The sequence below is a fragment of the Galeopterus variegatus genome, unplaced genomic scaffold, assembly GCF_000696425.1.
Source record: "Galeopterus variegatus unplaced genomic scaffold, G_variegatus-3.0.2 Scaffold2956, whole genome shotgun sequence".
Taxonomy (NCBI): domain Eukaryota; kingdom Metazoa; phylum Chordata; class Mammalia; order Dermoptera; family Cynocephalidae; genus Galeopterus; species Galeopterus variegatus.
The window spans coordinates 131,244-154,757 of NW_007729067.1; the positions used below are offsets into that span (position 1 = coordinate 131,244).

General features: G+C 56.6%; 1 protein-coding gene across 1 annotated transcript in view; it reads left to right on the forward strand.

Annotated features, from left to right (window-relative positions):
* Window positions 1-23,514, forward strand: part of ITPKB (inositol-trisphosphate 3-kinase B) — a 99,362-nt gene that overhangs the window by 70,206 nt on the left and 5,642 nt on the right. Inside the window, exons 2-5 of the mRNA XM_008583527.1 lie at window positions 13,709-13,808; window positions 15,147-15,360; window positions 20,230-20,434; window positions 21,974-22,075. Coding sequence (XP_008581749.1) covers window positions 13,709-13,808; window positions 15,147-15,360; window positions 20,230-20,434; window positions 21,974-22,075 — 621 coding nt within the window. The remainder of the gene's footprint in view (window positions 1-13,708; window positions 13,809-15,146; window positions 15,361-20,229; window positions 20,435-21,973; window positions 22,076-23,514) is intronic.

Genomic DNA, 23,514 nt, shown 5'->3' on the forward strand with positions numbered 1-23,514 from the left:
GAAAAGATAGAGAGGGCCTGGGTGCAGCTTTTCTTTGCCCCAATCTCTGACACAAGAGATCTCCAGCTCAGTTCTACAAAAACGCATCCCAAGAGCTGCAGCAAAATATCTCAGTATAAAATGCATGTTAAATTGTTGTAGCCTAGGGGCCGGCCCGGTGGCCCACTGCTACAGTGCGCCGCTTGAGAGCGCGGCGGTGCTCCCACCGAGGGTTCGGATCCCACATACAGACCGGTTCCCGCTCACTGGCTGAGCGAGGTGCAGGCGCGACACCGAGGGTTGCGATCCCGTTGCCGGTCCCGGTCCGGTACGGGCGCGACACTGAGGGTTGCGATCCGTTGCCGGACACAAAAAAAGACAAAAAAAAAAAAAGGGAAATTGTTGTAGCCTAAAGCAAAAAGTGGAGGAAGTAGTCATGAAGGGTCCCTGCCCCCACCGGGTGGGGGAACCCGGCTGCAGTTGGGCATGGCAGGCTGCCAGGGTAGCAGATCCAGCAGGTCCCCCAGGCTCACCCCTTTGCTTCTGGGAGAATTGGGAGCCAGTCTGCATGCGGTGTGCCTCTTAGGGGCGCCGGGAGGCTCAGGCTGCACAGGAAAGTGCTAAGTAAGTACCCACCGCTGCTGGCAGGGCCCCAGTGGACAGAGACGCACAGGACGGTGATGAGTTGATCGGTTTATGAAAATCACATGTCCTGACTGTCACACATACCATCACGATGGCCCAGGGGGACAGCTGCTTCTGAGAGCTAATGAGTCTTGCCCATCCTTGGGGGTTCTCTGGTGTGCCTTTTTAGCAACCCGTTTCCTGTGCCTCCAGCAGTCTACACGTGAACAGGTGCACGACTGCTGAACCGAAACAGGGCCTCTGCCTGCACAGCTCTGGTTGGGACAGAGAAGCGGGGTGACTCAGAGCAGAGTGCAGAGCTGTGTGTCACCCATGGCTGGGTCAGGGTGCAGAAGCTTCTTTGGAAAGCAGCTCGGGGTTTCTGGTTCTCTCTCCAGGTCCCACTTGCCGAGCGCTATGAAGACATAGGCAAATCAGTGTAATTGGCCAGAAATATGAATTGCACTGATGTATCTTGCTTGGAAATATTTTCTAAATATAGCTAAATATTTGATACTGCTTGTAAGTTTTCATGTGGTATTCAAGTCCTTCCTGAAAAGTTTCCTTGTTGGAAATTCCTTAAGTGGGAGTTCCCAAAAATCTGGCTTTGGAGTTAGTCCAGGTTAACCCCCTTTACCAAATCTCTCACAAGCACTTTCTGCCTTCCCAAAAGCTACTTAAAAGGCAGTGTTTTGTCCATTAATGCTTTTGGCTTAGAGAGGTCAACTTTTAGCAAGCCAGAGGTTGAGGAAACCCTGTCCCTTCTACTGTGTTCTTAGGTTTTAAAATTTATAACCTGAGGATGTTTTCATCTCGGGGAATCTCTTAGAAAGGTCAAGGGAGTTTTAAATACAGAGCTAACACAGAAGTTTGTTTCCTTCAGCAGGACTGTGCTTGTGAGAGTTGAGGGAGAGCAGGTGACATTTTAGATTCCTCAACATTCGGCAGAAAAGTTCCTTTCAGATTCAGATTCCTGGCTCTTTAAATGTCATCTTCTTGCATGGGATAAAGATGGCTGTTTCCACATGTGGCCACCGAGCTGAGCTGCCGGTGTCCTGCCCAGGGAACCAGCAGAGTGACTTATTTCAGACCACAGGTCCCTGGGGGAGATCGGGGTGGGGAGGGGCGTCTGTAGGAACAGAAGAGCCCGCTGGTGGCTTCTGTGGCAGGCTGCCTAGCATCTGTGTACCCCTGCCACACCTGGCTTAAAAGTGGCTCCTGAAAGACTCTTTCTAGCAGGGAATGGGACTGTTAGTTGGGGACTGCTTCCTGCCAGCTGTGGCCTTTACCCTCTGCACTGGCCTCGTGGAAAGGTGGGATTCAAAGTCTGGGATTGGGGCTGGAAGAGGAGGTGGGCAGACCCTGCTGCTACCATCTGCTGAGTCAGGAGAGAGCTGTGTCCCACATGTCAGACTCTTGCCCTTGGGGGGCCTGAGATCAGACATGCAGTTCGCATGACGGTATGAAATGCTTGTCTACCTTTACTGAGTGCTGATGTTTGTGTAGCATGTACCGCACATGGAGAATTTAATTCAATCCTGCCAACGACCCTGCAGGATAGGTGATATTCCCATTTTCCAGATAAGGGGGAAACTGAAGCTCAGAGAGGTTTGGTAACTTGCCTAATACCACCAGCAAGGAACAACAGGATCTAAACCAGAGTTTATCTGGCTATAAGTTACATGTTAAAAATGACAAGAAATGAGGCAGGCTAGCAGAGCTGTGAAGAGCTCGGATCCTGGAGTCAGCCAGCCTGGGTTCAAATCCCGGCTTTGCCACTTACCATCTATGGAACCCTGGGCAAGTCGTCTAACATCTCTGTGCCTCAGTGTTCCCATCTGGAAAATGGGATAACAAGAGCACCTCTGTGATAGATTGAGATACTCTTATCATACATGCATAATATTTATCACACACTTAGCACCCCAGCTGGCCGTAGTAAGCACTTAATACGTATTAGCTATCTATTACAGTTACTAGAACATTCTATGTGCTATCAGAGGCTGAGAAGTAAGTACTAAGCACCTCTAGCCCCCCAAGCCAGGGAAGCTGACCCTGTGGAAGTGGGTTGGGGTGTAGGTGGGGCCAGGTACCCTGGCTGGCCCCTCTGAGAGGTTGGCCCAGTAAGGACAGTGGGAGTGCTCAGGGTCCCAGAACATCCGTGCTTACTGTCTGCTGACCACTGACGGCCTGCAGTAAATTTCCACCTTCTGTAACCCGGCCTTGTTTTTTTTTTTTTTGCATTTACCAAAGTAAAAATAAAATCTCTGTGGGGGGAGTGGAATCGGATGGGGGGAAGGGAGGATGGGCCTAGTGTGCATTGCAGAGGTGGCCCTAACCGCAGGGCAGAGCCCGGGAGCCCTTTCCCAGAGGAAAGGCCGAGCCTTTCTGTGCTCTGAGCTTTATCCTTTAGGAAGTCCGCCTGGAGAGGCTGCCCACCCCTCGGGCCCTTCCCGGCCCAGGGCCACCCCCCGTTTCCTCCTATTGTTGGCTCGCTCCAGCCTCTGCACCAGCAGCCTTCGAGGCAGGACAGGCTCACCAGAGCGTCTCCTCCCGTCTCCTCCGCTTTCTGTGGCTTTGCCTCTCTCTCCTTTCCTCCAGCCCTCCATTATTTTTAGTTCTTAAGAGGATGGAATACAGAAGAGAGGAGGAGGGGAGAGCCAAGTTAGTGACCTTCTAGCCAGAGATGGAGCATTTGCTGGGCCCGGCCTGGTAGGGAGAGTTAGCAACATTTCCATTTTGGGTGAAGGACACCTCCATTCTTGGGTAACCAAAAAAAGACTGGTTTGGCATGATTGTGGGCCCCTTTGATGCCAGGTCCTATGAAGTTAGGAGGAGGGAGGGAAGGTGGCCCTGAAGCAGAGTCACTGGTAGGAGAGCATTCTCTGCTGGTGTCCCAAGCGTCCTGGCTACACACAGTTACCTGCCGGCCAGGACAGCCAGAGTGAGGGAAGGGACATGAGCAAACAGGGCTGAGCAAGCTGGTGCAAAGGCCTCCAAACGCTCATGTGTCACATGAGAAGACCTCTGGGGTCTCCAGGTGTCCTGGAGCAGCAGGGGTGTGGAGAGACCCCAGGCGGAGCAAGTAGGAAGTTCCCATACGTGTGGTCCTCCTGCTGCCTGGAGACGGATCTGGAAAAGTCCAGGCTTGAGCAGGTGAGCGTGAAGCTGCATGAGCCTTGGTTTAGGTGTGTTTCACCTTCCAGGTCAGACCCATTACTGCGTGCTGGGCCCGTAGGGTTTTCTTAGCAGATGCAGGGAGTACTGGGCTCACACTGGGCATCCAGCCTGGGGGGCCTGCAGAAGGGTTAGGACACATTCCCAGTTCTCCAGGAGCCTTCCTGCCACGGGGAGATGGCATAGGGCTGGGGTGGCCCGAGAGGCTGCATGGGAAGGTAGGGCCAGCTTGCAAATTCCAGAGGGAGCTGCTGGAGGGGAGAGGTAGGATGTGGAGTCACGGGGAGGCGGGGGAACATTCCAGGCAGACACCTGCAGTGCAGAAAGGTGGAGGAGGGGCAGGCATGGGACCAGAAGATGGCATGCCTAGCTGCTCCTCCTTTGGGGGCTCAGGGAGCATTGGTGGGGCCCTGGGCTGCCCCTGCAGCTGGGCTTTGGGCAGCCTCTGGTGGGAGATGGGGAGTGGCTGCGATGGGAGGACCCCTGCTGCCAGTCTGGGTGCTGCCCTTAGCCTGGAGCCTGGGCCTTTAGTTGCAAGAGGAGGAACGCAGCTAATCAGGAGGGGACAGCTGGACAGCCATTCAGGGTTTCCTGGCTTCACCCAGAATGTGCTGCTAGGAGTCGATTGACCAAGGGGGCATCCCTCAGAAGGAACTGGCCAGGGCTTGCAGTCCCAGCCTCCAGCCTGAGCTCAGCAGCCCTTGAGGCCTGTCTAGGCGTGGAGAGGACAGATCCACCCGCTGTCCCCCCAGGAGATCACATAGAGCCCCTTCTTGCCTGTCATGCCTGCAGCAACCAGGAGGTCCTGGCCCGGAGCGGCTGGGGAGAGCCGACCATCTCTGTTCTCCTTGGGTCTTTTTCAAAAAGTGTTTTTGCACTTGGTTTTTAGGGGGATGTCCTTGTTTGTTGAAGAGGGAAGGCAGTTCGTCATAAATCCAAACTTTTATTTTTAGCCAGAGCTACCTGCCCTGCCAAGTGCTTGGGCTTAATTTTTCCAATTCTCGGTGTCTTGGTTTTGAAAGGCCTTCTCCTCCTCCCCTCCATATTCACGGCTCCTTTTTGGCAGGGGTGGGTTTCGCTTTTGGCCCCAGCCAGGTTTCTAACCAGGGCTCCAGGATGGAGCTATTGAGCCAGGGCCCCTACCTGCCTGGGCTCGCACCCAGCTGCCGTCACGGCGGGGTTGTGCCAGGCGGGATACAATGAACAAAGTTGGCCGCAGCCTCCACTCTGCAGCCTGGGAGAAGCACCAGGCTTTTCCCCAGCAAGGAAAATAATGATCACTAGGGAAACCCTAACTGCTTTTTGAGAAAGACCAAAAGAAGCAGCAGAAGAGAAGAAAAAAGCATTTTTTCCAAACATGGAAAACTGAATGACTTTCGCTCAGACTTTTGCAAGAGCAGAACAAAGGCTTTGACACAGAATGAACCCTCCCCAGGCAGGGGTGTCCTTCATCCACTTGTAGCGTTTTGTTAAATGTGCCTTCCCTAAGTGCGTGTCAATGAGGACATTCTGGGAACAGACTTGAGGGAGGGTAGGGCAGGTCTTTATTCAGGTCTCCCCCATCTGCAAGGTCACTCTTCGGACAAAGCACCTGCTGTTTGTGTGAGGCGATTTTGTAACCAGGGGGAGGGAAGCAGATAACCCCAGGACAGGGAGAGATGATGTGGGACCAGTAATCCTGTTGGCTGAAACAAAAGCCTCAGAATTAAATAGCACAAACCTGGAAGCTGTGTGACCTTGGGCAAGTTACTTAACCTCTCTGAACATGTTTCATCATTTGCAAAATGGAGATCATCTTACCAGTATTGTGAGGATTACATTAGCATAGTGCCTGGTGATATGTTGAGCATTTAACACATGATTTCTCTACATGTGCACACACATACACCCATGCACACTTGCACAGCAAAGAGTCTGCTAATACTGTTTCTGGAGAGTCACAGGGTCCAGAGATCATTTCCCTTTTCTAATATTTTAGAGATTTCCCCTCATCTCTTTTACTCTAAAAAATAGGAGACTCTTTCTTTATAATGACCTAAAAATGAAAGTTGTCCAAGTGATCAAACTATTTAAATAAAAAGGGAAATGCTAGGAGGAAAAAGTAGCACATTGGGGGAACAAGTCAGATGGGAAGGAGTTAAGAAGAGTATGTAAACCCCCTTTGTAAAATGAAATTTGTTGAGCAATCTCACTATTCTCCCCAAAAATATCGATTTTTGCTGGTGCCTAGTAGAGTTTCACATACACGAAATGGGGTTATTTGGGAAGCCAATCTTTCTCCTTTTTGCAACTTTATCGGCCTTTTGAACCAGAAACATGTTGAGACACCTGGGCTCTGGCCGGTTCTGACTCTCCCCGAGTTACAGATCCTGGGGAGCAGACTGGGGGTGAAGGTTTAAGAACCACCCCGCAAGCGCCTGGAGCTGCCTGAGCATCAGAGGTGAAGCTTCGCACACAGTTAATCACACAGTGAGCTCATTTGCCACCCAGCAACGATCTCGCCCTCTGGAAGTGCCCAGTTGGAGTCTTGCCAGTCTACTGTGCCTTGGAGGAAAAAATTATTTCAATTTAAAACAACCAGACACATTAGGAAAAAATGAAGTGAGCATCTAAGGTTTGCCCGTTTGGGACCGTATACAGAGCCCCTGTTTGTGTTTATCCCCTCCTCGGGTTCCCATGGTAACCGCATCATGCCCACTTTACAGATGAGGACACTGAGGTTTGCCCTGGCTGCAGCTGGGAGGGGGCAGGGCAAGGGTTCATTCTAACTCCAGAACCTGAATCGTGCTCTGCTTCTCCGTGCTTGCTTCTAGAAACCAAATCCAACGCTATGGCCTCCCTTTCCAGCTCAGGCAGAGGATTTGAAACAAAATCGTGAGGTCAGGAGAGACGAGTATATTGCTTCGGCCCTTAGTTTGCAGGATGGCAAGGTCCTGGTGGAGTCAGAGCGTGGGACTGTAAGCAGCCATCTGCAGGAGGCCTGCTTTGGTGACACAGGCCAGGCACTGCTGTGGCTGATGGCAGAGGAAGGTTAGGGCCCCTGGAAGGACATGGAGCGGAGCCTACACCTACCTGGAAACCTGACTTTTTTGGGAGCCTCCAACCAGATTCCCGAGGGGCTGGTGTGGCCCCTCCTCCCACACCCGCTGGATTTGGTCTCCCTCCTTCAGGATGGTGAGAGGCTCAGCCTGTGGGCCTGCCTGACCTTGGTGGACTCTTGGGGACCCCAGTGGGTTTGCCTGGGTGGGCAGGAGCTTCCACTCACTCTGAAACCAGTAAACACAGGTAAGAGCGGGGACGGTGGTGTGCCCAGGGCGCTTTGGAGGCCCCCAGGAGGAGCAGCTAGGTGACAGGGCAGGCTTCCCGGGAAGGGCTGGGTGAGCTGCGTTTTAAGTGCAGTGCGGCCATTCATCTGAAAAGTCCCTAATAGCAGAAACGGACACACTTGTGGGTCTGAGGGTGCGGTGTGGAGAGGAGTATGGAGCCAGATGTCGCCTGCGAAACCTCACAGGCCTGAAAGAAAGCGAGATTGGTGAACTGCAGAGAGTTCCGTGTGTGGACGGGGGTGGAGGTCCCCAGGGCTGCTAAACATCCCGCAGCCCTCACAACAAAGCACCTGCCCCCCCAACATTACTGCCCTTTCTTCTCCCAGTCACCCCAAATTGAGGGGCAGGAGGTGGCTGGAAAGAAGACAAGATGCAGGCCCCCAAGGGCACGTGGCTGAGATGGGGAGCAGACGGTGCTAGTCCTGGTGGCTCATCCATCCTCCTATCAGGGAGGCTGGGCTGGGCAGGGTGCGCTGACCAGCTGGAACAGCACTGCAAGGCCAGGCCTGGGGACTCGCCACCATCCTTATCCCTCCTGCCAGGCCTTTGGGGGGGGCTGCTCTGAGCTCCCCAAGGAGAGCCGCAGGTGCCTGCAGCTTCCAGCCCTGCCACCCCCTAGCACTGAGGAGCCGCTGGTTATTGGCAGAGTGCACCGGTCAGGACACAGGGGACAGCAGACCCAGGGTCACCTGCCATCCCCAAATAGCAGGGCTGTTTTTCTCCCTAAAAGGCAGAGCTGGCTTCCTGGGTGTGCCTGAGAGCTGTGCAGTCACAGGGAGGCCCCGAGAAGGGTCCTCACTTGGCGAATGATCTACCCTCCCCATCCTGAAGCTCTTACTAAGTTTTGGACAAGGGCCCCTTATTTCCAGTGTGCACTGGGCCCCACATATCATGTAGCCCATCCTGATGGCAGCTAAAGCATTTTGTAAGTGGGGTGGCCGTGGGCCCCTCATCCCCACAGCCTGTGCTGGGGTAGACTCTGGGCCCCTGCTCCCATCTCTGCTCCATCCCCACCGTCTTTTTGCCCCTTTATGGCAGACAAAGGCCAGACTTTGAGGTCATGCCAGTCAGCCCTTGTGTTTGCTCAAGGCGGTGTTTCCCTGCAGCGTGACTGAAGACCCCTAACTGGGACCACCAGCCAGAGAATGGCATTTACCGGGGAACCATTAGCGTCATCGGGAGGCTTGGGATTTGATTTAAACACACAGAATCAGAGACCCTGCCCAGGCTTCTGACCTTGGGCCCAGCCTGGACTCTGGCTGCCCCATAGGCCAGGGGCTCGTTCCTGCCCTGGGCTCTCAAGGGCTCCGGGCAACTCCAAGTTCAGGCCAGAAGTGGGGGTGATGCACCCCAGGCCTGGGAGGGCTCTGACTTCTGCATTCCTCATGAGAGCTTCCCCTGTCGTGGAAACCTGGGTCTGCTCCGAGGCTCCCTGTGTTGAGAAGTTTGCCCCAGATAGGCACCAGCCCCTAGGGAGTGGGTTCACATCTGCTCTTGAGACTGTAAATTTTGGGGAAAGGGAAAGAGGAAATGGTGAGACAGACGTGTCATGCCCTGGGCTTTCCAAAGGTGAGGCCTTCCTGACCCACAAAGGTCTCTGCAGCGCAGGCTGGGGCGGCTGGGCTGGAGTTTGCTGGTTCTCAGACTCCCTTCCCTCTGACTTCCTGCCACCTCAAGTGTGAAGAGAGTTGGGTTTTGGTTGTTGTCAGGTTTTTTCTCCCACTACAAATCTCTCTTCACATTCTCTGAATACTTGAGCTCCTTCAGCTCAGGGCCAAGGGGATGAAACTACCCAGAGCAGCCTCAGCAACCCTAGAGATCTCCAGGTCTCTCTGAGTTTTTAAGGACCACACCCCTCATCGGGCTGTTTTGTGGTCCTTTCCTTCCTAATGTGTCTGAGTGAACTGGGGCCCTCTTTTCCCCGTGCAGCTGGAGTTGAGCGTGAGCCCCTGGCTCTTACAGAGCGAGGTCAGGGCTGCGATGGGGGGTGGCGGGGGAGGTGGAGCAGATGTCAGAAAAGGTCACCGCCTGCCACAGACCAGTGCTGATTTGACCCAGGAGTGCAGTAGCCTAGGGATCTGTCTAGCTGGTTCTCATCCAAGCCCCCAAATCCAAGGGGGTACCTGAAAGACCATATGCCTGGTCTGCAGTCGGTTTAACCACCTGGTGCAGAATCCAAGTCCGTGCCACGTGCCCGCAGCCCACACCGCAGCCCATTCCCTGCTAGGCGGCTTCCCCAGCTTCGGGAGCTTTCCTTTTTGTTGAAGCGTTCCCAAGGACATCACAAGTGCAGCATTCCATCCCCAGAGTCTAGGAACATTTAGCTGCTCTGATCTGACTAAAGGAGCAGCCAGAAAGTTACTCCTGAGCCAGCACCCTGGCTGCCTGGGGGAACCGTCTCAGAGAAAACGCCTCTTGTCCCCTGCACGATCTCTGTCTCCCGTCCCCTCATCTGCCGTCTCAAGGCTGGAAAGAGCCCTCATGGAGGGGGTCCTCGCTGGCTGGTAGGCACAGAAGCTAGTGAATTGGTTTTGAGGTTCCTGGTGTGAGCCGGTACCTACTGGCAGGGGCACAGAATGGCTTTGGGGAAGTAGCTTGTTGAGCCTCGGAGTCTCCATCTGTAAAGTGGAGAAAATACTCCTGTCCGTCACTGGGTTGTGATGAAGATTAGACAGAGCAAGGCTGTAAAATGCCTGGCACCATGCACGTCCCACGGCAAGAGCTCTGTGCATGAAATGCATGCACCAGGAATGCATACACCAGGCCCGGAGCTGGCAGCAGGGCTGGCATGTGTGTTTGCACATCTATGGAAATTAGCCCTCCAGTGAGGTGACAACAGCTATGTCAGCCATCAGCAAGTCCCCCTGCGCTGTAATACTGAGCTTATTCACCAGCGAGGCTGGGCCCCAGGTCTGCACATAGGCAAGCCAAGTGTCACAGCGCTACTAGTGACCACCTCAGCTTCCCACAGGTGGACTTCCAGCCGAAAGGCCAGCGAGGACCGTCAAGCATGTGGAACTTTGGGGACACTCCAGGAAGGGTCCGTAGATGATGTCCCTGATGATCAGGAGGCGGTAGATTTGCAGGGCCGGTGAAATCAGGAGGCAGCCAGCTCTGCCCCCTGGGGAGGAGGGGACCAGGCGCCCCCTGCCACACCAGGTTCAAGGCATTTGAAGGCTGCTTTTGTACTTCCCAAAGCTCAGCTTGAGATGTTGGAGACCTGGGGCCGTGGCCTGATTTCGACAGAGAAGGGACAGGCTGCCATTGAGAATTCCGCCTGGAGAATCCCCCTGGGACAGGGCCAGAGCTGAGAGTGATATATTCCTCTGGCTGGGATTCTCCAGGTTGTCGGGGTATCGGGCTACCTGTCCTAGGTGGGGGAAGAGGCCTGGAAGTGCTTGCAGGGAAGACCCATAGCTGACCCTGCCCTCGACACTCCTGGAAAGCAGCTTCTGCCTGGAGTAGGTTCGGTTCCTGAGGTGGATGCTGCGGTCTCCCGGACCATCATAAGGGAATTGAGTCTCTGTGATCCCCTCCTGCCCTTTTATTGTCTGCTCTGTGGGCTGGGGAGGAGGATGGGGGTCAACCTGCAGCCCCCTCTTCCCAGCCTGGACCTGCAAAGTGCCTTTTCTGTGTAATTTTTGGCAGTGACGCTTGGCACTGTCTGGGTGCTGCTATTTAAAACCACAGGGAAAACCCCTGCCTGCCTCTGCCAGCAGAATATTCCTTGCAAGTGGAATATTCCACAGCCCTCGTGCAGGCAGGGCAGCCTTGGGGTGGGAGGACTCTGTGGTCTTGGCCACAAGGGGGCCCATTTTTATGGTAGAGAAATGCTTTTTAATGGAGGAGGTGCTGGAAAAGGGAAAACAAACCGAAAAGTGTCCCATTTCGTCAGAGCTCAGAGATGTGCAGAGGCTCTGGGATCCCTTGAACTGACAGCGGACCCCCACCCTGGAGCACCCGTCCTGTCTGGATACCTGGTCTTTCACCTCTGAAGAGCAGTCCAGGAATGCCCCTGCTGGGCCCGTGCCATGCTGCCTCGCCCAGCATCTGTTCTCTGCCACCCCAGTGTCACAGCCCCCTGCCCCTTGTGTCTTTGTGGGCCCCTGGAGAGCTGACCCAGCCCACGGGGCCATGGTCTTCATTGCGCACCACTGACTGGCCATTCCAGGGCAACTCCAGACACACTTGCGTCCCCTTCTTGAGCACGGAAAGCTCAGGACTCTTCCACAAACTCTGCCCGTGGTCTAATAGCTTCATCTCCTGGGAGAAGGGGAATCGATGTGTTATTCCCATTTTACAGATCAGAAAATGGGGTCCCAGAGTGGGTCAGGAACTCGTTCAAAGCCAGTGAGCCAGGAGGGGCCGGTTGTCCTGCCTCCTGCACCACACAGTCCAAGTCCAGGCTGCTGGGCCTCTGTCCGCTGCTGGCCTCGCCCACTCACCCTCGGCCTCGCAGATCTGGGTCCCCGTCCCTGGGTCTTTGTTCCCACAGCCCCCTGCCTGCTGTAGTCTTCTCTTTCTCTCCCTCGAGTCTGTCCCCAAACTGCCTCTGGTAGGTGCAGCCCCAGAAGCTCCTTCCTTCCCAGCCATCATCCGTCTTTGCATGGCCTCTCCAGAGTTGGGGGACCATTCCTCCATGAGTGCTCATTTGTCACCGAGTCTGTAAGTACAATGTGAAATGACACATGGCAGCTGGGTGATGGTGGCCCTTTTGCCAGCCTTCCTCAGAGGGAAGAGGGATTGCTTTTGGGATTAGGGAGGTCGTTTTCCAGAGTCCTACAGTGTCCTTCAGTCCAAGGGGCCTGGTGGACCAGATGTCTGTCTCTCACTAGACAGGGGAAACTGAGGCCCCGAGAGGGGGCGTGAAGAAGGGCACCGTGGGTGTAGTTGTTCTCTGATGGGAAAGTGGCCTGGGCACTGGATTGAGGGCACTCTCACCTCCCCTTCCTCCCACCCCTGACCTGTCAGAGCCTCCTGCCCCTCGAGCCCTTGCTGGCGTGGGACCAGCAGGTGGAGACCGGCCTTGCACTTTTCCTCTGGACCTACCTTCATGGCTTCCCCAGGAGCCGACAAGCCCCTGCTGGTGCATCTCATGGGTCAGGTTTTCCACTGGTGCCCCAGTGCATTGTCTACCTGATTGTTTATGCGGCCTTCTGCGTGCTTAGATAAGAACTGCTCTCCGTCCTCAGGCTTCTTGGGCGGTCTCCATCAGAAGGATCTAGGAAAAACACCCTTGTCAGTAAAAGCCCTGCCCCTGGGTCACATGGCCTCGCAGCGCTGACCCCCAGCTTAAGGATAGAATTCTTTTCGGCGTTTGGGTTTCTGGATGGGATAAAAATGGCCAGGTTCAGTAGAGAAAAATTTCTCTCCTTAAACAGATTTTAACTTGTAACTTGATGATAGAAGCAGCTGAGTCTCAGCAAAGAGAGAAAAAAAGCAAAGGAGGCTGATTTGACCTTGATTTCACCTTGGGATCGACAGTCCCCTCTGTCTCACGGGGCACTTCGGGGCAGGGAGCGGGGACCCGAATCTTCAGGGCCCACCCCCAGCTCCCTTGTCTGCAGGACTCCTGGCTGCTTCTACCCCCTGCAGCTCAGAGCTTGTGGCCTTTGCTGTCCTCTGTACAGCCCATTCTTATTAAAGTTAACTAGAGAAATGTTTCTTGCTGGGGGGAAAAAAAACATTTTTTTTTTAAGTAGTTGTATAGATGAGGGTTTAAATCCCAGCTTTATCACTGAATTCTCTGAGGCTCAGGCTCTACCAACAGAAATAGTAATAACTGCCTTGAATGCTTGTTGTGGAAATAAAATAAGATGCTCGATCAATCTTAGCTCTCCTTTCTGCCCAGAGGGCCCTTCCTCCCCAGATACACACGCACGCACGTGTGCGCACATGCACTGGTGGACCTGGCTGTTTGTCCTTAAGAAATGTCCCAGGAAGGAGCCGTACGTGAAGAGGGGACTGCTCCCGCTGTGTGCATGGATGCTGTGTGGGGAGATGCTGTCCTGGGGACTCCCTTGAAAATCTGTCCCCAAACCACTTGCTGGCAAAAGCGGCCTCTGTTGCCACCGCATCTGCAAGTACCATGTGAGATGACACGTGGCAGCTGGGTGATGGTGGCCCTCAGCTTTCCACGGAGAGGAGGACATTGCTCTTGGGATGAGGGAAGTCATTTTCCAGAGTGTCCATCAGTCCAAGGGGCCTGGTGGACCAGCTGTCTGTTCCTCACTAGACAGGGGAAACTGAGGCCCCAAGAAGGGGCATGAAAAAGGGCAGCGTGGGTGTAGTGGTTCTCTGATGGGGAAGTGGCCTGGGCACTGGATTGAGGGTACTCTGACCTCCCCTCCTCTCACCCCTGACCTTCAGACCCTTGCCCAAAGGTCCCTTGAGCGTTTCTGTAAAATGGGGCAAAGCCACCTCCGACTGCACCGCCTGGATGATGGCCACGTGGTCCTGGGAGTCCACCTGGGCGCCGTGCTGTGGGCGTGGCTCCTGTCATCTTGCAGCCACAGGCAGTGAGCTCCTTGCTTTGAATTTGTCCTCACCAGAAAGTCACGGTTGTCTTTCTAATGCAGAACTTTCTGTTTGCTTGTTTCTAGAGCAAATCATGGAGGAAAATAAAAAACATGGTGCACTGGTCTCCCTTCGTCATGTCCTTCAAGAAGAAGTACCCCTGGATCCAGCTGGCGGGACACGCAGGTAGACGCGGCTGTCCTGGACTCTCCGGCGGGGTGATCGGCTCTCTGGGGAGGTGCCCAGAAAATGTGGAGGGGAGGCCTGGCCCTGGGTGCTGCCGGGGACGGAAGCATCCAGAATAGGTTCGCTCTGAAAGACTTTCTAGTCTGAAGTTGTAGCCACAGTTGTAAGATGTGGCCTTGACACTGCCTCGTCAGCACCACGGAGAACTGTCCTCTCTAGGGTCTGTGCCGTCCCCTCCCCTCAACACCCACGTCTCTGTCTCTTTTCCCAATTTCTCTTCCAATTTTATTTAGCAAAACAGATGAAGTCATCAGTCTTTTAGCTTGTCTGCCATTTGTCACTCTGGACAGAGAGGCAAAGCTAACCGCATCATTGAGTGCCCACTGTATGCCTGCATTGCCACCGTCCTAGGAGTGACAACTTTAAAGGTTAAGCTCTTCCCTGAAGGAGCTTGTAGCTGGTGGAAGATGCAGGCAGGTCACCCACAACTGCAAGACCGTGTGCCAGTGCTGGGTGGCAGTGGCTAGGGAGCTGGGTTAGGGCGTGGTCTCCAGTTCACCCCATCAGTGACAGGGGAGGAGGGACATCTTGGAGCCAAAGCCCCAGCTTCATCCAGTCCACATGTGGGGACCCTTTGGCACATATTGTTCTCCTGAGACATTTCAGGGATAGACCGTGGACTTGGCTTTCATGACTTCACTGGCGTGTGGGTTCTTTTCAGGCGAGCACAGAATGCCACATTTCTTTTATATCCCTGAGCACAGTGGCCCAGCCTGAGGCACGTGGATGGACACTCTTTGTTAATATTACTTGATGGTGTGGCTCAGATGGAGTGCCACCCAGGTGGGCCGGGCCTTGGGCCCCTAGTTCTAGCCCACTCTGTCTCCCCTGTCAGGGCTTCTCTACTGAGACCAGGAGACACCTTCATTGCCTGAGAAGCAGGCTTGGTGGCGGGGGTGGGATGATGGTTGGAGCTAAGAAGTGACCAGGTCTTGGTGCTTAGATCCCGCACACAGCCCTGCTACCCCATCGGTGGTGAGCGCTGCTGTGTCCGCACCTTCAGATGAGGGGCCGGGGGCCAAGAAAGGTGGGGGACTAACCCAGAGTTACAGTCAGTGAGTGGGGGACTGGGGCTTGAACCTAGTCCTCTTGAAATGCTCACCCCACCGCTGGGGGGACTTGGGGACACCTTCAGCCCAGGCTTAGCCAGCGCTGCAGCATCCCCAGGGAGGCCCAGGCACTGTGCTGGAGGGGGCTGTCAGGGGTGTCAGAGGGGGAGGGTGCCTCTGCGGACCCACCACGGCTGGGACCAAGGGCCTCCTCCCACTGTCTCCGCAGGGAGTTTCAAGGCGGCCGCCAACGGCAGGATCCTGAAGAAGCACTGTGAGTCGGAGCAGCGCTGCCTGGACCGGCTGATGGCCGACGTGCTGAGGCCCTTCGTGCCCGCCTACCACGGGGACGTGGTGAAGGACGGGGAGCGTTACAACCAGATGGACGACCTGCTGGCCGACTTCGACTCGCCCTGCGTGATGGACTGCAAGATGGGCATCAGGTGAGCCGGGCCCCTCGGAGCCCAGACCAGACACCCAGAGGACACTCAGGACTTCCCAGCCAGAGCCCACCCCGCCCCTGGCCACCTCCTGCTATGTGCACAGGGACCCTGGCTTTGCCCCTTCCCTTCTCTGGTGAGCTGGGGGAGGCAGGTGCCAATAGCTGGTGGAGCCAGAAAAGGGAACCCTGGTTGGGTCCCCAGCCTGCCCAGAAAGAGGGCAGAGAGAGCTGCCATCAGGGTCAGGTGGGATCGCAGGGGAGTGGCAGGGAGTGAGAAAGCATGGCGGTGACTTGCGACACGCGAGCTGCAAGAGGGTCACGGGAGTAGGGGACTTACTACCCCAGTGCCAGTGAGTGGGAAGAGGGCTGGCTGGCAGAACATGCTGGTTTGCAAAGAAAAGACTGTGCCTGTCGTAAGAGTCATGAGGAGCAAGCCCAGGAGCTCCAGAGGCCCGATGGGTGCTCCAGGGGCCCCAGGGTGCAGAATCGGCCCCCAGCCCACGTTCCTGGCTCAAGGCACAGGCTCACCCTGACGTCCGCCCAGAGAAGTGAGCCTGGGGAGGACCTGGAGGGATGTGGGAAATGGAAGGGTGGGCAGGAGGAGACAGGACAGGGACGGAGGGCCTGAGACCCGGCCGCCCGGAGCACGGGCCCCTGTGTTGGCTGCGGGGTTTTCTCATCCCCTCTTGAACTTCGGTCCTTCCATCCCAAGAGTTGCCCACATGGCTCCCTGTCTCGTGGAGGAGGAGGGCTGGCGAGACCTGGCTGAGGCTGTCGCCCACGCGGGTCCAGCGATGCCCACCCTGGGAGCCTGGCTTGGCTGCAGATGCGCAGGCCAGAGGCCAGAGCTCGGGCTGCCGGTGCTCAGAGTGGACGCTGGGTCTGCTTGGAATGGTTTAGCTGGTTTACTTCTTAGAAGAGGAGATTGAGAAAGAGGGGTGTGCATGTGTGTGTGCATGTGCATGTGTGTGTGTGCATGTGTGTGTGTGCATGTGTGCGTGTGTGTGTGCATGTGTGTGTGTGCATGTGTGCGTGTGTGTGTGCGTGCGTGTGTGCGTGTGTGTGTGCACGTGTGTGTGCGTGTGTGTGCATGTATCTGTGCATGTGCGTGTGTGCGTGTGCATGTGCGTGTACACGTGCATGTGTGTGCATGTGTGTGTGTGCATGTGTCTGTGTGTGTGTGCACGCGTGCGCGTGCGTGCGTGTGTGCGCGTGTGTGCACGCGTGTATGTACGTGCACGCGTGTGCAAGAGAGAGACAGAGAGAGGCCAGGAGAGAAGTGGGCTAACGACCCAATTTTCTTTTCTCCTCCTGGGAGTTCTATCCTGAAGTCACACCCCACCCTGATCCTGCCGCTTGTCCTGCAGGTTGGACCTCAGGGCAGGGAGGGGGACAAGAAGTGCAGGTGCCATTGCTGGCTTTTGCACCGTCCCTGGCTACCCCCCTCTTGCCATCCAAGGCCCTCACTGTCCCCAGCCTACAGGGAGCTGGGGTGGGGCAGGGAGGAGATAGACATGCCCCAGCCACCACGTGGCCGTGGCCCTTCCCCACAGCCTTACTTCTGTCCCCGGAAGACCCTCCCCTGGCGTGCCAGGATGTGCTCTCTCAGGAGGAGGCATGGCCCTTCCTTCCAACCCAAACAGAAGCAGGGCTGAGCCTGCCTTCAGGGGTGGGGGCTCAAGTTGCAGCAGGAATGAATGGAAAATATTCCATTCGACTGGACCCTGGCCGAACCATTCCTGGAAATCAGCGGCCCCGGATGCTCTGCTGCAGACTGAGCCAGGGCCAGCCTGTCCCCCTCTTCCACCCCAAATCCCGCAGCTTCTTGCTCACTGCACCCTAGGGCCCTCGGGAGGGACCTAGAGGGACCAGGGAGGTTGGGGCACCTTCCCCCCATCCTGAGCAGGGGCCTGGGGGTGGGGGGAGTGGGGGGAGAGAGTATATGTGCAGGGAGGAGGGAGGTCCCCCCAGAGCCAGTGCCCACCCTAGCCCGATCTCCCCTGCACACGAGTCCCAGCGACCCTCCTGCACTCGCGGTGCTGTGCTCAGTGCTCCCGCTAGCTTACCCCACTGCTTTCCCACAGCTCCCCTGGGATTTGGGGTATGTTCCAGTTTGAGCAGGAGGATCTGGCAGCCAGAGGTCAAGTGACCATCAGGGCCAGGCAGCAGCACATGCAGATGTGCACCAGGCCCTCGGCTGCAGGCCAGCCCTTCCTGGAGGCCCTGTGGGACCCAGCTTCCGCGGTGTCTCCCTAGCGTGCCAGGCAGTTGTGTTCGGGCTGTGGACTGTGGCCTTCTCCCAGATGTTTTGATCCAGAACTCTTGGCCTCAGAGCTTCCCCCAAGACCAGCAGTCCATGATCACCGCAGAGAGTGGCCCGTCCTTGCCAGAGGAAGGAGGCTAGAGCCCAGGGCCACCTCCAGTAGTGTCCTGGGGCACAAGGGATTGAGACATGTCACAGAAATGGAAGGGCTCTGGTGGGGTGGAGGGGTGGCGCTGAGGACAAGACTGTGCAGGCACTGGAAGTCTTAAACTAAGGGCTTTTTGGGACCCCATCTCCATGTGGACATGTGCTCATTTGCTCTGGGGCGTGTTCTAGATTTGTGACTTGCCACACTTGTCTTCCTGACATGTGGACCAGGGGCCAGTGGAGGCTGGAGCTGGCCTTTAGCACCTCCTCCCTGCAGAAGCTGTTGGTGGCTTGGGCCTGCCACCTGTTGGCTCTCCGTGGGCTTGCTGCCCTCCAAGAGGAGCACTTTCTGCACCCGGTCACCTCTTCTTCCAGCATCCAGCGACTGGGCCAGCAGGTCTCTGTTCTCCTGTATGGGATGGAGCTTTGACCGTCCCTCTGTGGCTCCCCTACCCTGGGCCCCCGCCCCCCACCCCCCATCTAGCTGGGGACCTTGTGGACATCTCTCCCCAGCTCTTTTCCTTTCCTGGGCGACTTGGCCCAGGTTGAGCTGCAGGGGCCCATTTTGGAGAAGGGCCCACGTGAAAAGGGATTTGCCATTGAGGTCCGCTTCATGTTTGGGGAGCTGCTGAGAGCTCTTTGCAGAAGTGTGGCCGCCCACCCGCCCTGCAGGTCCCTGCAGCACACTCTCGGGAGCCTTTGTGAGGGAGGCCCTTCCTCCAGTGCACAGGACAGCCGCAGATGTGCACACAGCATGTGCCCTGGCTCTGCGTGCACACTGGTGTGATGTGGCGTGTGCATGCATGTGCATGTGTGCGCGTGTGTGCATGAGTGCACGTGTGTGTGCATGCATGCTTGTGCCAGCATGCAAGTGCCCAACAGGAAGCTATTGTCCCCCTTACAGTCTCCCTCCCCTCCTGGAAGGTCCTAAACGACCAGGCCTAAGTTCCCACCCAAAGGATTTGTTTTCTTCCCTTTTATTTCAGTGCAAATGTCAGTTGGTACAGTGGTTTCTGAAAACCTGTCATTTTTAAAACATCGTGAATTTTTAAAATTCAGTCTGTTCTGGGTCCCAAACCAGCAGCTTGGAGCAGGTGTGGTGGGAAGTGTTGGAGCAAGGCCTCCAGGACAGACAGGGAGAGTAGGGGGCTCAAAGGGGAGGGCAGGGCCAGCATCCGGGCCTCTGGGCAGCTGCCACCATGCAGGGCAAAGGGGGGAGGAAACTTCCACTTCCTGCAACTGGCACTGCTGATCTCTGGCTCCTGCAGGGCTGTGGGCAGAATGAGCCTCTCATGGTGCGGGAAGGGGCATTTAAAGAAGAACACGGCATTCACAGCAAATTATTATTAAGAGAAATAAACCAGGCACAGAAAGAGAAATACCACAGGCCCTCATAAGTGGGGGCTGAAAAAATAAACAAGTAAAAAAAGAAAGATACAACAATCACAATAATTTGTTGAAACAAAAGGAGAGAACAGAACTGAGGCCACCAGAGGTGAGAGGGGTAGGGGGAGGGACGTTAGCAAGAAATTGGTAAAGGGCCATTACGTTTTTATAAAAAGGGGGGGGAGTGGGGGAGGGGTGACTCCCCCCCAGTTTGGAGGTGGTGGGGGGTGTGCTGGGGAAGGGGCGCATCCTGGCAGCACAGGGCCAGCGATTCAGCTCTGGGCTGCTCATCCTGTCCTGTCCCTGCTGGTGGTCCTCCACCAGCTTCTATGTGGTCCCCGTCAGTTCAGCCAGTGGATCCTGCCTGCTCTTGCAGAGGACAGGGCAGTGGTTTAGTGGGACGCATTTTCTCAGGCTTTTGGGCTGGGGTCTCCGGCATGAGGGGGCCTGGTGTCACTGGGGTGGGCTGAGCCAAGCATGTCTCTGGGTTAGAGTAGAGTCTGTGGAGCTCCCAGGCTTGTCCTCCCCTTCGTGGGCCACCTTCTGGACTGTCCTTTGTGCTCATGACGTCTCCTCGTTGGAAAGAGCTGGAGACACTTCAGGGCAGGCTCAGCCTCCAGGTTGCCTGAGAACTGGGGAGACAGGGCAGGGGGTCGGGAGGACAGAGTGAGCTCCCACCCAAGACAGGTGCCAGCTGCAGAAGCACTCGCTTCACGGACGGGTCCCAGGCAGCCCTCTGTCCCCCTCCCAGGCTCACTGTAGCAGGAGGCCCCTTCCTTCCACTGGCCCCTGTGGGGGTCTCCCTAGGAGAACTTGGGTTTCAGTTACCCGGATTTGGGTGGTCTTGGGATACAGGTGCTCTGATCCAGGGAGGCCACCCCTCTCCTCCTGGGATCAGGAGGTGGTCCAGCCCGAGCAGAGTGTGTCACCATCCTAGATGAGCCTGCCTTGATTTGGGCGGGCACTAAGCTGACTTTGGCCCTGGGGCCAGGCATGACCTGCTCTGATGGGGTGATGGGGACTGCTGTGAGCCATGAGCAACCCTCACCCTCATGTCGCCCCCTGTCCATGCAGGACCTACCTGGAGGAGGAGCTCACCAAGGCCCGGAAGAAGCCCAGTTTGCGGAAGGACATGTACCAGAAGATGATTGAGGTGGACCCCGAAGCCCCGACCGAGGAGGAGAAAGCCCAGCGGGCTGTGACCAAGCCGCGGTACATGCAGTGGAGGGAGACCATCAGCTCCACGGCCACCCTCGGGTTCAGGATTGAGGGTATCAAGGTGAGGCCCCTGGTGGTGGGGTGATAGAGAGCTGGGGCCACACCAGCATCCACCCTAGTGACCCTGGCTGCTCTCGGGACCCTTCAGGGACTGTGAACTTCTCCAGGCACAGGCCCAGTGTGTGGGCAGCCAGCCCTAGGGACAGACATTTGGAGACACTGGCCTGTCCCTCAGTCTGAGGTGCAGGTGGGATGGTCACACAGAGGTCTCGGGCCTTGGAGCAGGGGTGGCTTCTAGCCCAGCCCAGCCGTCAGCCTTCTGCCGAGGACCTAAGGCAGCCCCGGGCCTGACACTGAGAAGCCCAGACAGGAGCTGGCTTGCAGGATGCCCGCCGGGGGAGCAGGCTTGTTCTGCCCATCGCCCACAAACCAAGGGCTGGCAGCGGGTGTGGGCAAGGGGGCCATGCAGGCTGCCTTTGGCTACTTTTCTCTGCAGTCTCCTGAGAAGGTGTGAGTGCTCTCCCTGTCCCCAGGCTCCTGCACAGGCCCCTTGCTGCTGGGTTTGCAGGAACAGCCTCTGAGGGCAGGCCCCTCCAGAGCAGGTGGCACTCCCTGCAAGCATGGGGCCTCCCTTGCTCTGTCCAGTCCTGGCCACATCATCTCCAGTGTCCTGCTCTGGAGCTGGGGTTGGGTGCTGAGAATCCCGACTCAGGAGCAAACTGCAGCGCAGAGGACCCAGCAGCCTCTGCCCAGATGGCATTGAGGTGCCCGTTTCTTCAGCTGCCACTGTCTCGCTGCCCAGTGTGTGGGAGAATGTTTTCGCGTCCCCCAGGGCAGCTGCTTTGCAAGCTCAGGGCTGAGAAAGCCATTTGTCCCTTCCTTGTCTTTGGAAACCAGCCTTTCTCTCTGTGTTGCATCCAGCGCTCAGACTGGGTGCAAATCCTGCGCTGCTGCAACTCATCTAAACACTCGCTTTCCTTTCTTCCACCTTCCCTTTGCCGTTTGCTCAAGCAGGATGCACTCAGTGTCCGTCCACTGTCCAGCGGTAGGAACAGCCCATCGAGCAGGTGGACCAGAGAGCAGAGATGGCAGGGCTGGTGCTAGATCTTGGCTGTCAGGGGACCTATGATGACAGGTCTCAAGTTATAAGAGTGGAGTACGGAGCACTTCTCTCCTGTCTATGCCCAGGGAGACTGAGGAAAGACGCCTTTGGACAGCGGGGACCTCCAGCCACCAGTTCCAGGGGCCAGGCTCGCTAGTGGGGAGCCGAGGCCACCCCGTCCCCAGGTCCTGCTGCTTGCACTCGGGACGGGGCTGCTCCCGGGCCACTCTCCTCTGTCCTTGGCCCAGACACCCCACACATCACACCTCCAGGCCTTTCCTAATGCAATTTCTCTGCCTGGGACGCCACTGCCACCCTCTGTGTTCTCCCCCATCCGGGCACGGGACCAGTTCCCGTGGGCTGGTCTGTGTCATCTGTGGGCACCCGGCTACCTCGACTGGCCCTGGGAGCAGCTTGGGGGCCAGGAAGGGCTCACCAGCAGTCCCTGTCCTCGGGCCCCCTGCTGACCCCATCTTGGGTGGGTGTCATTCTGCTCAGAAAGAAGACGGCTCTGTGAACCGGGACTTCAAGAAGACCAAAACGAGGGAGCAGGTGACCGAGGCCTTTAGAGAGTTCACTAAAGGAAACCAAAACATCCTGGTGAGTCAGCAGCCTCCTGAGAAGGGGTCTGTCCCGTGGGTGGCCGGACAGGGATAACCACACCTGCCTGAGCCGGGCCAGGCAGAAAGCCCTGGCCCCAGACTTCTGCTTGGAAGGTGATGTGGTCGCCCCCGATGTTGGGTGGGTAGGAGGGAAAATTCTGTGAACACTCACCGACCCCCCTTATCCACCGACCTCACAGTTCCAGAAAACATTTTCCATGTCCTTAAGGAGTGATCATTGCTGATTTCTTAAGCACCATCTGTTGCTGGAGATTATGCACAGTGCTCGTCAAATGCACACAGCAGCCCTCTGGTGTGGGTAGACATTCTTGTCCCCATTTCACAGATGAGGAAACTGAGAGGTCAAGGACACACAACTAGGAAAAGGTGGAGCTGGGATTCTGCCTGACACAGAGACCAAGTGGGCTCTGGGGTCCCTGCCCGGCGCAGCCAGCAGCCTGCTGTTTCCTGTGCTCCCCAATGCCCGCGGGCCTGGCCAGGCTTCTACCCAGGCAGTGAGGATGAATGCACAGCCAGGGGTCGCGCTGCCCTCCCAGCAAGAAGTGGTTGTTCTCTTTGAGCCTGGGGCTTGGGGGGTGTAAGTTTGTGACAACGTGATTTCCTTTGTGTTGGCTGCTGGCAGGCTGGGACACATGCTGTGCCTGCTGGGGTCAGGACTCTGACCTCTGACCCTCCCAGCTGAGTCAGGGTGTGTAATGCTGCTGTATCCCAGGCGCAAGGTGCCCTGTGGCAGAGATCCAAGCACACCTGGGACATGGCTTTGGAGCCCCCCTGAGAGGCACCTTCTGAACAGGCCCTGGGTGCTCCTGAGCAGGGAGGGGTGGGTCCAGGCAGCCTTTTCTCCAGGGAGATTCAGTACCAGCTGCGACTAGGAAATCTCCCTCCCTTCCCTTTCCGGCTTGGGCCCCTGGCAATCTCCGAGGCTGCAGGCATTGGGAATGTACCTGCTCTTCTGGAGCCCAAGCCCTCTGGTTCCTGGGTCGCCTGCTGGGGAGGATGTCAGGCCGTCTGAGATGCCTGCCACAGAATGCACTTCTGAGGGATTTATTCCTGGAGCCGACCAGCCCTGCCAGGCTGCGCCACTGCTACTCGATGGGCATTGAGGAACCCTGTGTGCCCGTGTGCGACGGGCTTCCCCGGGGGCTCTGTGGCTCCAGGTTATAAGACCCACAGAGCTGGCCCCTTGGAAGGACAGGCACCTCCAGGTGCCAGCACAGCTCTAGTGGAGTTTGTAGGGCTCTGTGGAGAGCCCAATGGCAGAGACATCATGGGTCTCCCACTCCCTCTGTCCTGGCGACAGTCAGGAGCACTGAAGTTTGTGTTCAGAAAGACACCCTGTCACCCCGGCTCTTAGGGCGCTGCCTCTGAAGCGCTGGCATTCCAGGGTAAACTGAGCCCTCATGGGAGGAGCCCCTG